The sequence below is a fragment of the Molothrus ater genome, chromosome 3 (assembly GCF_012460135.2).
Source record: "Molothrus ater isolate BHLD 08-10-18 breed brown headed cowbird chromosome 3, BPBGC_Mater_1.1, whole genome shotgun sequence".
Lineage (NCBI taxonomy): Eukaryota > Metazoa > Chordata > Aves > Passeriformes > Icteridae > Molothrus > Molothrus ater.
Window position 1 is genome coordinate 56,304,701 of NC_050480.2, and position 17,046 is coordinate 56,321,746.

A 17,046-nucleotide genomic window follows, 5' to 3' on the forward strand; every position below is an offset into this window, starting at 1 on the left:
ACTTAGCCCATCTCCAGGAGGCAACAACAGTAAGGACTGTCCCAGCCTTCACCATTTCTAAGGGCACCACCAAACCTATTAGTTTTAGAAAGGGTACTTTCTGCTACTTTCCACAGCTACTCAGTGCAAGATGAATAGGATAAAAGACATAAATGTGTCATGAGTACAGTTGGGTGGACAGCTTTTAGCCAAACAAAGAAAAAATATTTGTGGATAGCATTTTTTGCTGTAGGTAATGAGAGATCTGGTATAGTTGCCATTAATTGACATCTGATTTGGCACACGGTTATTATAAAGGGAAAAAAAAGTGATATTTGAAATTGTCAGTGAAGTCACAAAATGCATCAGTGAATGTAAAAATTACTAGAACCCTTATTGCTCAAACTGTGGCTTGTTTCAGACTCCATTTCAATAGAGAACATGAGAATTGCCAGCAAGTCCAAACCAGAGATAAATTGCAACTTCAGCATGATACAAGATTTAAATTTAAAATGCTGCAGGTGAGTATTTTCTCAGGAGTGCTGGAATTTCTTGAGGATCCAAAAAGGTGCCTAAAGGAAGAAAGGTAGAGTGTCTCCTTCTGAAAGATCCCCTTCTGCCACACCTTCACTAGGAAACTGAGAACCACTGAAGTACCACTTCCCCTACAGTCCATCTCTGGTGGACAAAAAAAACCCTGAATTTGTCAGCATTTATCTGAAAGAACTTCTAAGCTTTTTTTCCCCCACTCTTTGTTAAATTCCCTAAGGCACAGGGAAGGAAAGCCTCATCTGGAGGAGACTTTCAAATGTGCACCAGGTTACAGGAGTGTGAGTGATACTGGGCAAGGGCTGAGTGATACTGGGCACATTAAAAGCCAGTTAGGGTCAATACAGCTGAGTTCCCATGTACTTACCAGCTTACAGGCTTCTCTTTTTGACAAGCAATTCCATTTATAAACCTACTCAGCAACAGTAGTCTTGTAAAGTGTACATGTAACAAGTCACAAGTTGTTCCATTTATTTGAGTAAATATCTGGTAAATAAAATCATCAGTAAACATTACAAAATTAAATACATTAAAAAAGCTTGCCAGTATACATAAAATTCACAAACATGTACTTCTTTTGAAAAATAAAATATGTTCAGAGCACCCTTGATATAAAATGCCTGACTAATGTCACCTACCAGTAAATGGTAGCTTGTCAAACATTCTAGTTAGGACATTTTCCAGAAGGGAGCAGGGATCTCTGCTCTTGCTCTTACAAGTAAGAGAGCCCAAGTTAAGAAGTCTCCCACTTCTCAGGGCAGAGCCATAAACAAAGGCTGTATTACTCTTTGCCTACCTTTATAGGAGAGGAATCTGCATTTGATTAAGACCACATCATTAAATGCAATACAGTACTTGCAATTCATTTTGGTATCACTGCCTTTCCTCCAGCATAAACCAGCTTTTAAATGCTCATGGACATTTCTCTAGATATCACTCCAGGCCCATTTTCAGTATAGGTCAGCACAGCTCCAAGACACCATGAGGTGGAGAGGAAGCGATCCTGGCAAAGCATCAAAGTCAATCAAATAACTTTTAATTCTACAAATTAAGCCCTTAAAATTCCCAATTTTCATATGCTGCGGTCTAAACAAGGACATATGATGAGATTCTTCACTGGGCTGCTTTAAGGGTATTTAGAAAAATGGCAGCATTCATTTTAGTAATCTAAATTGGTACCTTTTGGTAGCAAATTTGCAATAACCACCGTTTAAATAATTTACTATAACAAACTTCTCCTTCCATCCATGTGAAACAGTATTCACAACCCACTTTAAAATTTATGTACAGACAAGCACAAGAAACTTGACATCCATGAGTTAAATGTACAACCAACTTAAGAAACGTTATCCAACTAGTTGCAAGGAGAAGTCTCCTAGCTCTGTAAATTTACAAGATCTTCTGGTTCACCACACAGGCTTGCTGCCCCTCATCTCTAACTCTTGGATTCTTCACTTGCTTCAGAAATCCTCCAGGTGAAAGTTGAGCAGCATCCAAATTGTTGATATTTTTGATAAAAAATAATTGACACTTTAAAAAGAACCCTTAAAACACACCAAAAAAAATCCTTGAGTCAAAACTGAATAAAATCAAAAAAGTTGTGGAGAAAGACAATTATTTTAATAAAGGTCTTGTATTCAAAGTCCCTTTTCCCTTGCCATGTCTTTTACAGAGGGCTATTACTTTGAGTTATTTATATACTCTTCTTTTGAGGGGGACTGAGTTTCCTCATTCCTCTTATCCGAGTTAGCAGCTCTTTGATAAATTCCTAGGAAAAAAACAGAAAACATAAGCAATTTTAATGATCCCACAATACTATAATCAAGTTTTTTTAACAAACTGCAAATGATACATTTTTATTTAAGCTTCTACTGCTAAGCTGGAATTTCTCTGACCTGATCACCAGGAACCTTATACACATCCTTCCCATCCAGCAGAAGTGTGAACAATGAGCTTTTCCTTGTGATTATGCTGGCTCAGTTATAACCCATCTTTCAGGCTTTTACTGCACAGGGCCTTATACCAACTACTGAATGAAGCAAAACCTATGGCTGGATACAATGCAAACAGTCAAAGCAGCCTTGCACAGCTTAAGCCTGCACAGAAAGCAGCACTCTTGCCAAAGAGCTGTTTCTCTTTGCCACTCTCCATGCTGGAGCTAGCATTTTGGTTGGCTGCATAGTGAGCTGTACAAGAAAGCTGATCTGGCTAAAAAACTCAGGTGTTTTTCCTCTTGCCCTGCTACTTTCCAAGCTGGTGGCTCAGCTCTCTGACCTGGCCCACCACTCAGCCCACACTAACACTTGTGTCAGTCCAAGGCAAGGCAGGAACAAGGAGCCAGAGGTAGCACCACTGGTTTATCATGGGTTGAACTAGTTGCAAACTAAGTCAATGACACTACTTTGAAAACAAAAAAACAAATGCCAACACCTCCCCCCCCAAAAAAAACCCAACAAACTAATTCACGGACCAGGCCTTTATACACAGTGATATTTTCCTCAGTTTCAGCAGATTTCCTCTTTTTAAACTGTGTGAGAACTATGTGAGAAGCTTACAGATTTGCATTATTCTCTGAAATTCTTCTGGTATACAATTTCTTGCAGGTGCATTAAAAGCTAAATGACCTCCTTACTGTCACATTGGGAAAATAATGTTTATCCACAGTACTGTGTATGAACCTACAAAAAGGTTCTTATCAGCTAGCTGTAAACATGGAATGTAATTATTCAGTTAGATTGATATGAAAAGCCAGGTTGGACAGGGCTTTGAGCCCTGTAGTAGTGGATGGTGTCCCAGCCCTTGGCACTCAAACTAGGTGATCTTTAAGGTCCCTTCCAACCCAAACCATTCTATGATTCTATGAAACAACTAAAAGCATGATTTCCTGGATGAATGCTTGAAATTAAAAATTCCAGTGAACAAAGTCACCACTTAAATGACAACAGTACCTTCCAAAAAAGGTCACACTGAAACATGTATTACAAGGTGCTACATTTTGTGTAAGGAAAGTCTGCATAAATGTGCATTTTAAATTAAGAAATATGTCAGGTTTTTCTGGTGGCACCATGGTCCCAACAAACCAATTTCCTTTCCTGACAGATTATGCACATCTATAGTGAACTGCATGTACTGTATGTACTGTTGCACCACAATTATTGTTGCATCCACACTACCTGTGGCTGCAAAGAACAGCAGCAAAGGCAGAGCAGCTACACAACAGTGGGGTTTCCACCCTGAACTAAGCAAAGGCCACTTCAGGAATACATCTATGCATATCAATATCATGCTTCCCATCTGGACAGACAGCCTAATCACATGATCAGAAAAACAGGTTTCTTATGACCCCCAAATCCTCTCCCTCCATCCTCTTGAGGCTGTCTTACTTCACAAAGGCACAAACCACTGCAACAATATCAACTTTAAACTTGTCACAGTCCAGTACTTCTCCACTGAAAAATCAGAAGGAAGAAGACATGCTTACTCTAAAAATTCACAGCTTTCAACAAACTTGGCATTATTTCTGTGTCATCCTATCATCATTGTAAGGATCTGTTAGATAATGCAAAACTATATAGCATGGTGCTGCTTGAAACACATAAACACACTTTAGGATTTTTTACTATCAAACCTATATAAAGCCCTGCAGTACAATCATTAGAGAAATAAAGCAGTCTTAGAAGATTTTTACTTGGGATTAGTGTCATTTGTATCTCCTCTCAGCACAAGCCTTTCCATTTAAATAAAACCAACAAACTGTACTCCCATCAGATTAGGACAGCTTTGGAGAAGACAGGGCTGAAGTGCAGTTCTTCCCTTAGAAAAACTTTTTAATTGTCTGTTCAAGCCACAAATACTCTGCAAGAAGATACTGCATCTGGAACGTCTCCAGCAGCTTCACTGAAGTAAGAGCCTTATAGGAAAGGACATCTGCAGAGTGGACAGGAACACCTATGGCACTCTGCAGTCATTAGGGATATCCCACCCTGCCATTCCTCTCTCCATTCTCCCACAGCTCAATAGAGTCTGGAGCAAGTTTCCCTTAGATATCAAATATGGCCAAGGGTCAGTTGCTTTTTAATATGACATTATAGCAAAAGAGAGGAATTCCCCCCCCCCCCTTAACTTTGAAGAGTTATCAAAAGCACTTTCTTTTACAAAACAAGATATTTGCTTGAAGTTTTCAGGTAAGTTTAACACCATCCAGAAACTTAATGCTGCCAAAATAAACCCAACTGTAGGGTCAACCCCCTAAAGGAGATCTTCAGCAACTGCAACTATTCTTAAGGCAGAGAGGCATTCATTTGAAGTACATATAATAATATTAAAGGCTTTATCCCCAGAAACCTTTTTTCCTTGAAATAAGGGTCTGCAGTACCAAAGAGTAAAACCCATCAAGAGCTTTTTGCATGTGGCAGACATTTTGCATAATGCAGTAGCACTGTTGTGCACTTCCACAGACACCCAAGCCACAGCACTGGTTCAGCACATTTCTGATTTAAGCATCACTTTGCATCTGACACTCACATGGCTGTCATCAACACAGTTGTGCTCTGGTACTTGTGCCTTTCTTGCTTTGCTTTTCCTTCTCCATGAAGGAAAATCAGCATTCTAGAAAAGATGCACATTTTCCCTCATGGAGGCAGGAAAGCAGACTTCACAGCATTTCAGTAAACCTTCACTTTATAACTAACCACTTCAGGTTTATGTCAGCAATACCCATTTTGTTTTCTTATGCCATTGCTCAAAAATTGCAGTGTTGTTCCTTGTGGCCATTTGAGTCAAGACTTAATATCTTCATCTATCTCTACCTTGTACACAAAAATCATTTTACACAGAGCATTTTACTGAAATCCCCCCTAACAAGATATGCTGAAATTTAGCATCAGACATTTGAAAGCTGATCATGTACTAATCTATGTTAAAAGCACTTCTGTAATGCAGCTCGAATTATCTACCTATATATACTGATTTAATTCATGGAGTTAAAAAACAAGAATAATTCAGTTAAGGATTCAAAAACTTATTCATTATTCCTTGAAGGTTTACACAGGCTACGTGCACTTGTAATACAGAAAAATCTCCCACCAGCACTTTGTGCCTTGGTAAATAAAATGAAAAATAAAGTCTTTCGAAAGTGCAAAAATGTATGCAGACTTAGTTTAAATTCTTTTTTACAGATTTTCTGCAAGGAGGCACCCTTATTAAAAGTATTGAGAGTCTTTTTAATTTGTAATACTAAATCATTGTTTCTAGAAGATATCTTTCTAATTCTAAAGGCAAATTTTAATGAGAGACAGACTAAATCTATAGTTCATTTGAACTCATCTATATTCAGCCTTAGGCAAAAAAATAATAAAGGCAAAAAAACAAAGGTGAAATGATAATTCAGGAAAGGGGAGGAAATCACTTCACCTCTCTGCTTTGGTGGTGTGACTCATTGTTTTAATGAGGTCATTTGACAGACAATGAATTCCAGGCTTCCTATTCAAGTCTTCCAATTAATTCTGGAGACTAATTAGACTCTGCCTCTCCAGATTTCTCTTCCTCAAACAGTACACATGTAGTAGGACTAGTTTTTAAACTAAAATTTAGAGTTTCTAGTTCTCCTGCTTCACTAGAGCATGAAATGAACCCTAAGTCAGCTTTCCTTTACAGCTTTACTTCCCTGTAGCCAGGTCAAAAACCAAGATTAACTGTTTGCCCAAGGCTATTTCTTGTAAGATGGCTTTATTAATTGGATGTAAAAACTAAAGTCAGCCTGGAGAGCAATCCCACAGCTATTTGGGAAAGAACCTAAATAATAACCCATCTTACTGCCAAACACCTCTCTTCCACACAGGCTCAACCCCCCCGCAAAGCCAATTGTACAGAGAAAAAGGAACTGTTCTCCCTGCTTTGGGAGAACAGGGCCAGAAGATGCCTTCTATTAGCAAGAACCAATGCAGCATCTCTGTAGCCTCACTGAATGATGCCCTCAACATGCCCTCTCCACTGAGGCCACAGCACCATCAGTGTCCAGAGCACGACATTTTTGCAGCACTTTTTGGTGAGCTCTGCATGAGGCACTAACTACATACCACAAAGCTTAGCTACAGTTGAGACTGGCAGCCCAGTGAGTCTCCAATTCAGCAGCATGTAAACAAGCACAGCTTATTCTTGTCAAATCACCACTTGCTCTTCCCTTCTGATATTGCTGTGGGTATAAGTTGTGTTCATGATTACTTGCAGAAATGAAAACATGCAACCTTAATTCCCTCCAATGCTGTAGTACAATATAGGGCAGATCTCAGCAGGCACATAAAAAGTTTTAGTTCACTGAATTCAGTGGTCAAATGGATGAACAAGAAATCATGTTTTACTTGAAATGCATCTGCCTGCATTGCTTTTAAACAATCATGTTTTCTAACCATTTTTCTCTACAAATTCTCTTATTTCATTTCAAGTAATATGGACATGAAATACATTTGCTGTGACTTAATAATTTACCACTCATCAGCTGCCCTGGCTTGCCTAGATGTAAGGCAGCACACTGCATCGAGGCTTTAGGACACATCTGCAGTGACTATTGCTTCTTGTGGGTATCCTACATATTGCTGCCTTGCAATAGAAAAAGCAAACAGTAACATTAACTGGAAATAATTGATAACATATTAGGAGCAAAATAAACATAAGGTCCTTCAAACCTTATGGTTTGGGGTTATGGGGCTCTCTTTCAGAAGCATTGAGCTTTCTATTCATGCCTGTATGCTAAAAACATACAATATGTCAATACATACACAAAACAGCTTTTATCTTTAAAACCACAGTGCCTAGACAACTCTAAAAAGTTGCATCACAAGCCTGTCATTTGCTCCAACTAGGAATTAAACTTGGAGAAACATACAGTTAAGCAAATGCATCTCTACCTTTTTCAAAAGTGTTAGAAGCTGCTGAAATAGTCCAACCACTGGAGTAATTGAGTAGTCAGTAATAAAATCTCTGCCAAAGTTCTCCAGAAAATATGCACAACAATTCAACATAGTTTGTTTGCAAACCATATTAAAAATTATTACTAGAAGCTTCCAGCTATGCAACTTCCTTTTATGATGCAATTTCATCTCCTTTTTCTCCCATTTTGCACTAAGTGAAGAATTGTACTAACAAAATAGATTTAATCCTGCCTGAGTGGGAGAGATCTCCAGCTCATTCATCTTAAGCTTTGTATATTTCTATAAGAAAAGAAGTAAATAAACTGCAAATCTAATTTATTCAGTTCTCTTCAAACACTCATTATCTGCAGACCTTGTGTTGCTCAGCTGCATCTTTTGGAGCCAGTGAGCATAAAAATTGCCCACTCATTGGATTTCTCTCCCATATTAGTTTAAGAGTTTCCTTGTCATTTTTCCTGTCATCGCTTTGACTTTCCCACTACTGTAAGCTCTGATTCACATCAGCCATAAATACTTCAAATTTTCTCCAATGCCCAGTCTGAATAAGTGGCCTTGCTGTTACCAATAGCAGAGATAACAGCAATACAGATTTAGTCAGCCTTCCTCAAAATATGTGTCTTGAAAAAACCTCATGGATTTCACAATCACAACTGTCTTCCTGTCCTAAATAAGAATCTATTGTGAAGTATCTAAAGATCATCAAGATTGCAGATTATATTTAAATCTGTTGTATTCACTGTGAACATATTAAGATTCTCCACCATCAGGTGATGACAGAGAACATCAGACAGAGCTGCAACTCAACAAAGGTCAGAGTGGGATTTTCCACAAGTGACATGTGGGACTGTATGAAGAACTGACTGGCACACAGATGATGCAGGAAGAGGATGCTGCTCCCTGCTCCTCTTCAATTACAAAAGTTCAGATCCAAAATTTGATTACGGCACTGATTTAGCAGATACTAAATCCTTTGTGTACTTAATGATTCTTTATATAAAGGTCCCACATTAAGCATATTTCCATACAAATTAAAACAGCTATAACTGCTACCTAAGAAAAGCTTTTAATACTTTAAAGTACATTCAACAGTCTAGTGAAATTTCCATTAGAAGAAAGGTTTTGTAACAGTTCCTCATTAGTTACTGTCAGTTACTACCTTTGACCAAATTATTAAAGAAGTTGGGAACTCTTTCCATGTTTTAAGTGACCTGGATAACTCAGCTTCCTGATGAAAAGTCAATCCAGGATACATATAAACATTCCTCAGTCTTTCCTTAACCTTTAGTCTAAATGGAAGATACTAAGCAAAACTGACTTAAGATATACATTTGCAGGTTTAGAGGGTTTTTTTCACAGCTGGGTAAGAGCTTTGAGTCAAGCTTTTTGCCTATACTATTTTTCTTTATGTTCTGAATAGCGGGGACAACATTTTACATAACTTTTCCCCCAGTTAGGGATCACTACCTTTTGCAAATTGTATAACTCTTGATGATAAAACCCCTAGTGCACTTGACAGACTGTATTTCATTGGTCAGGAGAAATTCCATTCGCTCATATCCATTCTCCACAAATCCTCTAAAAATCCTTTCACAAGCCAACTACCTCAAGAGTTTTGAATGGTCTGCAAATATAAAAAAAGATTGCAGATTTTCTAGTCAAGGTGTGGATCCTTATATAGCAAGTTTAAGTCAACTAAAAGGCTCTTTAGACCACACATGACAGGACAAAAATCATTATTTTTAAGTGGCCTAAGCTAGCAGCCATGCAGTATTACTGAGCTCACCATGCCATAGATGAAGAAAAGTTGCTATTGTAAAACAGTCCTGGGATGTGACTCATTTTGGAAACTAACCTCACAGAATCACAGAATCAATTAAGTTGGAAAAGGCCTCTGAGACTGAGTCCAAACTACGACCAAACTACCACCTTGTCAACTAAACCATGGCACAAAGTACCTTTCCTAGAACACTCCATGGTGGTGACTCCACCATCTCTTGGCATCCCATTCCCACATCTACCAAACCTTTTGTGAAGAATTTTTTCCTAATGTCTAATCTAAACTCCCCTGCCATAGCTTGAGGCTATGTCTTCTTCTCCTATCACTAGTTCCTGGGAGAAGAGGCCAACACCATCTGCCTACAACCTCCTTTCAGCTGGTTGTAGAGTGAGTGGATTAAGTACCCTCTCAACTTGGCTATCTCTATAGATTGTCAAGGAAGATGAAAATTCTCACAGATAAGGGAACTGCCTCCATCCCATTCACAAAGGACTGAAGACACAGGTCACCAGTTCAGTACTAAAATCTCACCTTGATCCAGGTGCCTCGAGGGCAGACAAGGATGTGTCCAGAATGCTGTCTCCTGAGAACTGCCACACCAACTCAATTTTCCAGTATGGCACAAATCTTCCCTGTAGTTCTAGAACCAAGGTTTCCAGTGGAACACTCACTGCCCTCTGTCATGTATCCTTATCAGCTCTCTGAAATTTGTCCTTGCATTGTGTCAAACTTCACAGCTAAAAAAAAATCATTCATATGGCATGTTTAGCGAAGAAGGAAGAAGAGTAATTATTGGATCTCTGCCTTCTTCCCCTGCCTTCAGATAGCACAGAGATAAGAGGTCAGCACTTGACTGACTGGTAAGCCCTTGGCAACCCGTTCCTCCAACCTAGCCATGACTTCAGCTTTCTCTTACTACACCAGGCTCCATATGCTGCATCCATCTTCACACCTATCTTAAGAAGAAGCACCAAGGTTCAATGGCACTGCTTAGAGAAGGCTGGAGAAGCTGAAGACTTGGCATTATGGCATCTCCATAAAGGAGGATGTGTGTTATCTGCTGTAGGGCAACCGAGACAACAAACACACAACAAACTCTACAAGTGTTATCAGCTGAGTCTTTCTGGGTCAATTCCCCACTGTCAAAATGTTTGTACCAGCAACTATAATAGCAATTCTGGAGATTCTTCCCAATCTACCATAGGAGTCAATAAAAATGGAAAAGCCTTGAAGAAAATATCTCATGGACTGTGAAGTGCCTATTCAACCATACCAGCAGTTCTTCCTGATAGTCTGACTATCCTTAAGCCCCACCAGTTTATGTGGCTACAGCCACAGATATTACAAAAGAACCAACCTATTTGAAGCCTTATTTCAAAACCAAACACTTGGCTTCTAGTCATGCACAGTTGAAAGGTCTGTGAAAAGAGGAATCCTGTAAGCCAACCCATCTATAAAACACTGTGCAGCAGCCACTTCTGGGAAAGAATTGACTATGTTTATGAAACTAAGTGACCCATCACCTAGACTTTTGATTTTTACAGTGAGTCAAAGGGGTTTCTTTATAATATTTACTCTTCCTAGTAAGTACACATTACTGTATGAAAAGCAGGCACTAGACACATCAATAGGTACACAAGTTAAAAGTTGAGTAACTAAATCCTGCTAGTACAGGATTATCTCACAATTTTATTCAAGTCCATTCACACAAACAATTAGCCAAGCTGCATATCTGTATAAAGGTTCTCAGAATAAATGTTACTGTCCTAGATAAAAATTAAATGATTTCACAGTGAAGAGCACAGTCCAACATGCAAATAATTTAGTCATCTGATGATAACTATATTTAGTTTTATTGTAGCATAGCAGCTTTATAAGTCAGTATAGTCAGAAGGACATTACAGCAAACAATATTGATAGTTCAGCTGGAATGACCAGCAGTTCCTCCACAGGATACAATCACATTCCTACTGTAGCTAAGTGACAGGCACAAACATTTTTAGGATAAAAAGCTCCAAGTCTATCAGCTAGCCATTAATATTAATCTAATTACTTTATCATAAGAATAAAAATAAAGTTACTTTAGTTTGAACATAACTACAGTTTCCACAGGTTAATAGCATTTTTAAAAAGTCTTTTACCTCTGTTGGTTTGTAGCAATCTACAAGAGTTTCCTAGAAGCAAAATATGAAAGTGTCAGTATCATACAGAGTAATAGTGAACATAAACAACATGGTATAAAACCTGGCAAGGGAGGGGAGAAAGAAAATAAGCAAGAACAGAAATCACTGAATGAAGATGTTAGTGAAAACCCAAAGTTATACAAGTCACCTTTGCTCCCTATATGGATCAGAATGATTTGTTCCAGGAGAGAAATAATTGCTTTTTTCTCCAGGTAGAAAGTTACAAAACCCCTGTCTCCAAGGAAAACTGAGAAGAGGAGGAGAATCCAAGAACATTTCTGCCAGGAACAGACATGTGAAAGGCAGCTTTCTGTGAGGACATGAGAGTCTTTGCAATGCAGAAATAGAGACGTTAGTAATTCCTAGCAGGGCATTCCTAGCAGGGGGCTGCTGCAGCTAGTTCAGGCAGAAGCAGCAAAGCTATTTATGAACGCTGAGCAAACAGCCTGGGGCCATGCCCCAGTCTCTGTGGCTGGCCAGCGGGCACTGAGAAATGGGTGCTTAGAGGCACGAAAATGAGATGTGCTGCATCGAAGCACCACATTAGTCACCTCTCAGGAGCAAGCTGAGGGCAAGCCACGACTCTAGAACACTTTTCTTAGTGCATCTGAAAACATTATAAATGGAGACATTTCCTATTGGTTTTATATATTGATTTAGAGAGAGATTTATATTAAGGCAATGAAAATTATTTTCTTTCCCCCCCTCATTCGTCCATTCATTAATTCCTACCTCACACAAGATTCAAAAGTTTAGAGAGCTGGTTTGAACTGTTTAATTTTGGCAGATAGATTTAGAATTTCCCAACTAATTCCTGTTCCTGACCATCTTACCCTTTCTTTAAACTTTTTGATGGGTTCCAATTTCTTTCTGGTATAGAAAGAAACAATTGCCAGTAGTCTAAGAACAAGAGAAGATTTCTGTATACACATTTTTCCTGCTGAAGTGAATCACAGAAACTACTGGTCATCATAACTGACTCTCAGTCATATAGCTTTTTCCATGTGCTGTTCTTCATTTTCCTACATTTTCTGTTCTTTATTTTATGTACTTGTACATAATTGAATGAGGCTAATTTGGCTTAGCATATTTCCCTCTATTACTGGGATCTTTGAACTTTTATTTACTATTGTTATCATCTACCTTTGAAAAAACTTTTATCTAAAAGGATTTGATTAACTTTGAACAGTCTGGTAGACTATGCTAGACTGGCTCTAGGAATCTCTCCATTCTAATTCTACATTTACAGTGGATTCAATCAAACATAAGATATCGATCCAGATGCATTACTTCAGCCACCTTCCAATTTAAAATTATAAAATAATATTACCTGTAATTTGAGAGCTCTCTCCTCTTCATTGGCTGCATCAAGGAGGTCATCAATGTCAATTTCTACCTCTGGCATTTCTTCTTCCTGAAATGCAAAAAGACCCATTTAGTCCATAGAGCTATCTTTTAACTAACCCCAAAGCAGCCTAGTGATAACACACAAACCCATCTTCCTGGAGCCAGACAAGGAAATCAGTAGGGGATGGTGGCTTGATTCCCTGCTCCCAGGCCAGCATCAGCCAAGTCCCAGCCTCACAGAAGGTGACAGTTCTCAAGAAATCCTTTGCTTTCAGCCATGATATGTTACTAACTCATGGCCAGCAGGACAAGTCATGCTACTCTCACAGTACTGGGCAAGAGGATGTAGAAGAAAAAGTAGAAGGAAGACAAAGTAGATAACAACCGCAGCAAGCCACAAAATTGTTTTGAAAGCATTTTTGATTGGACTGCTTTTCTTGGTAACACTGTGGAAGATCTCCCTTGCATAAAGTTGGCTTACAAGGATGACATACATGCTGCATCAGAAGAACTCAGATTTTCAGTACCTGCAGTAAAGCACAAAGTCTAAGGCATAAAGTACTTTAGAGAATTTTTCTTAAACCTCCTCCACCCACACACTTCTCTCTTTGCATCACCAACACATCAGATGCCTTGTTCCCTGAGCCAGAGCAGCAGTCCATACATTTTTAAGGCCCTCTGAGCTCTAGAATCTCAATGAGAATTCATTATCCACAGATATCACCACGTATTGCATTTTCAGTTATGCAAAAAACATTCTGCTGGCCATTTTATACATTTTTTCATCAAAATTGTTATGCAACTCCCTGCTGCACATAAAAACTCTGGTCTCAGCCACTCTCCCACACCAAGTCCAGCCTTGACAGTGGCCTCAGTGCCATGGCACACAGCTCCTCTGTTGCCCCTCCTCCATCTAAGCCAACACATGGGCAGTGCAAGACTCTCCTCACCCACAAGTGCACTGCCATCAATTGACTCACTGATGTGGCATCACTTTGGCACCTACCTAATGAAAACAGGGACCTGAAGGTCTCCAAAGCAGAGGGTGGATTTAAGAGTCAGGATGAAGCAAAAAGATCACAGCAGCAGCTGCTGCCTTCTTGTATCCCACCAACAGTTCTCAAGATCCTCTAAAGAAGCATTTTTACAAAAATGTGCTGGTTCTAGCAAGTTGCAGAAGTTTCAACAATTGTGAAATAATTTAACAGCTCCAATAACAACTGCTGCAGGTAATACCAAAATCATTCTACTGGGTAAAAGGCAGTCTAAACATCAGCAATGAAGGTAAGTTAGTTCAAGTTAATATAAGAGAAGTTAAGCACCAAAGTGGCAAACAACTGGCTGTATTAAACTCCACCTAAAATGCCAACTATTCAACATCTTTTTGAGTGTGAGAAGGAAGGACAGAAGTTGGATGATTAAGTTCCTCATTCCTCATCTCTGAAGGAAAGTCTGCAGGGACACCATAGGGCAGTCATGCAGGCAGCTGGACTCAATGAACAAGAATGCACAAGGCACACCCTTTCCCCAGTCAGCCTGGTCAGAAAGCATGGACATTTGCTGAGATGAAGTAAAGATACCAATTACTGTAACACAATCTGGCCCACAATATGGGAGTTTTTAACCCAATGCAACAGATTCACTAGCAATTTAAGTAAGATGAAGAGAAGTCTTCTACAGGCTATATATTCAGTAAAAGCCATCAGAATTGGAAAGGATAAGGAATAATCCATAACAGTGGTACAGTTACTTAGTAGTTTATAATCCCAACTCTATACTAATTCGCATATCACACCAAGAACCAGATATTCCCCACATAGGTAGCAAATCTCCTGAACATTTTATCTAAGCAGCTCAGCCTAAATACTGTTAAGACAGGGTGCCTGGAGTTACTGCTAATATTGTAAACTTATCAAAATACACATCCACTGAACTGTGTAAATAGCAATTGTGCATATGTTTGCATTCAGAAGCGCTGTTCAGCACATTGAGTATTTTGTCAGATACACATTTTGAACTCTTGTCCCTTGGAGCAGCATTCCAGCAAACTGAAACAATGTTGAAAAGCAGCAGTGAGGGGAAATTGCCTAGCAGGTATATAATGCTTTTTTGTGATCACACTTCATCGAAGTTGAGTGCTCCCAAAAGGTTAGTTTTACTCTGAATGGTACCAGTCAAATGGAAGAAATCCTTGCTTCTTCCCTCTTTTTCAAATCAACTTTCTCCTACATCTTCAAGGTTCACAGTGCCATCAATTCAGAGGGCAACTGCACCAGCAGTTCACTGAAATTTCAGTATAAGAGGTAACACAGATCCTGTACATCACAAAAAGTGATAATACAAAATAAATTACAAATGTTTCTGAAAGAAGGAACTATAATTGTATCTGATACAATGGCATTCAATTAAGTTACATTTTCTGTAAAACATTATGTGTATCTTCTTCACTTCACAGCAGATTTGAACTCTGATACATAACACAAAGGGAGGGGGAAGCCCAAAAAGGTAACTCTTGCTCTTATTTTTGGCTGAATGAACAAGCAATCAAAACACCTTTTCTGCATCTGAACTACTGCAGCTGCACGATCTGAAGAGTTTTATGTAAAGCATGACAAACATGCCCTTAGATCAGGAGCCTGACCACTCCATAACAGCTGCAATGACAGAGGGAGGAGAAACAAAGTCATGCCTTCTGTTTGACAGATTTTATTGGTGACATTAGTCTGGTTGCTGCAATTACAATTCAGCAACTAGATACAAATTGGGCTGGGCCAAGCCTGAAAGGGTCTGTGCATAGCCAAAGGATGGTATTTTAAGGGTCTTGTAACTGTCATGAGGCTGTGCAAAAGAACAAACACTGCCACCATTTCTGCTCCAGTAAGAGGGAGACAAAGTGATGCAAATAGCAGATGGGGGGGCAAGGAACCACTAGCAGCATGCTGACAGGGAGCAGCCTCCAGAAAAGCTAAAATAGGGGTGTGGGGGTTCTGGGTGCAAACATCTATCCACTGAGACTCTTGAGGGAGAGGAGGATGGACACTCTCCTTTTAAGCATCCTCTGCAGTCTGCATTGACAATGTAGGCAGACCATGAGCTGATTTCTGCTTAATCATTCAAAAGTCAGAAAAAATCAAAGACAGCTTGCATGATATTTAATAAAACTTAAATTCAACCTTGCATTGAAAGACAGCCCCATTACTCTTTAGATTGCCTGAATTCTTTGCAGGCTACTGGCAAAAGACCTTGGGCACACACGTGCATTAAGTAGTAAATAGCTGTAGCAGTATAAGACAACCTCTCCAGCTGGCAGTGGTGAATGAAACAGAAACAGGTGAACATCCATTAGTGAGACTAGAAAAAGGTTTTCAAAACCAGCTCCCACAGCAGCTTAAGCCAAAGGGCTGGATTTTGCAGGGGCATCTTGAAGAAGACTTGCACACTCCAGTCTGCTGACCCTGAGGAGAGCACCTCCAATACAGCAAAAGCAGGTCTGACATCATTCCAAGTATCTACTAATTAAACATTTATTGGAGGCTTTAAAATTTTAAGGGCAATGGTTGCCCTATGGATAACTTCCCACTGTAAATCCAACTGGCAAATTAATCCATTATCCCACACCCTCACTGTCATTCACTGCACATCATCACATTTGCAGTGTTGGGAAATAATTAAATAGGCTTGTTTGATTTTTACTTTAGATTTTAAATCTGGGAAAGAAAGGAGAAGTTAAACACAGCAAGAAAAGTTAAAGTCATCGTTTGTATAGTGAGCTAGGAAACAGCAGGAAAGGATAACAAGAGAAAAATGAAGGAAAAGGAAGGAAAGATGACCTTACAATTCAGACATATGAAACTTTCAGATGGTACTAATCAGGGATTTCTCTCAGAATCCTGGAAGATTGCCAGTGAGTGATTAAAATCAAAGTAGAAAATAGAACCAGTTTTTCTGGAAATATCCATTCAATACATTAAAATATTTATTTATTTTAGAACAGGCATCTTCTGGGCATCTAATAAAGGCAGCTCTAAACCAGTTCATCTGCAGGCATGGATGGCACTGCAGGACAGGGGTGCAAGTCTCAGGATGATAAATAAAAAACCCCACAAATTACCAGGACTAGAAATCATTGGTTGCATATGCAACCTGGTGGGATTATGAATGGATTGCACTTAGTCGAGGTAAATGAATATGACCAAATAGTAATTCTTAGAAAACTCAAAAGAAAAACTTATCTGCTTCTTATTTCAAAGCATTCAGTTGTTTTGGGGGACTTAAGCATGAG

At 39.1% G+C, this 17,046-nt stretch overlaps 1 protein-coding gene across 1 annotated transcript in view; it reads right to left on the bottom strand.

Annotated features, from left to right (window-relative positions):
- Positions 1-975: 975 nt before the first annotated feature.
- The window catches only part of PPP1R14C (protein phosphatase 1 regulatory inhibitor subunit 14C), a 51,509-nt gene continuing 35,438 nt past the window's right edge, over positions 976-17,046 (bottom strand). Inside the window, exons 2-4 of the mRNA XM_036380618.2 lie at positions 12,748-12,831; positions 11,376-11,408; positions 976-2,296 (exon numbers count right to left, since the gene is read on the bottom strand). Coding sequence (XP_036236511.1) covers positions 2,222-2,296; positions 11,376-11,408; positions 12,748-12,831 — 192 coding nt within the window. The 3' untranslated portion in view covers positions 976-2,221. The remainder of the gene's footprint in view (positions 2,297-11,375; positions 11,409-12,747; positions 12,832-17,046) is intronic.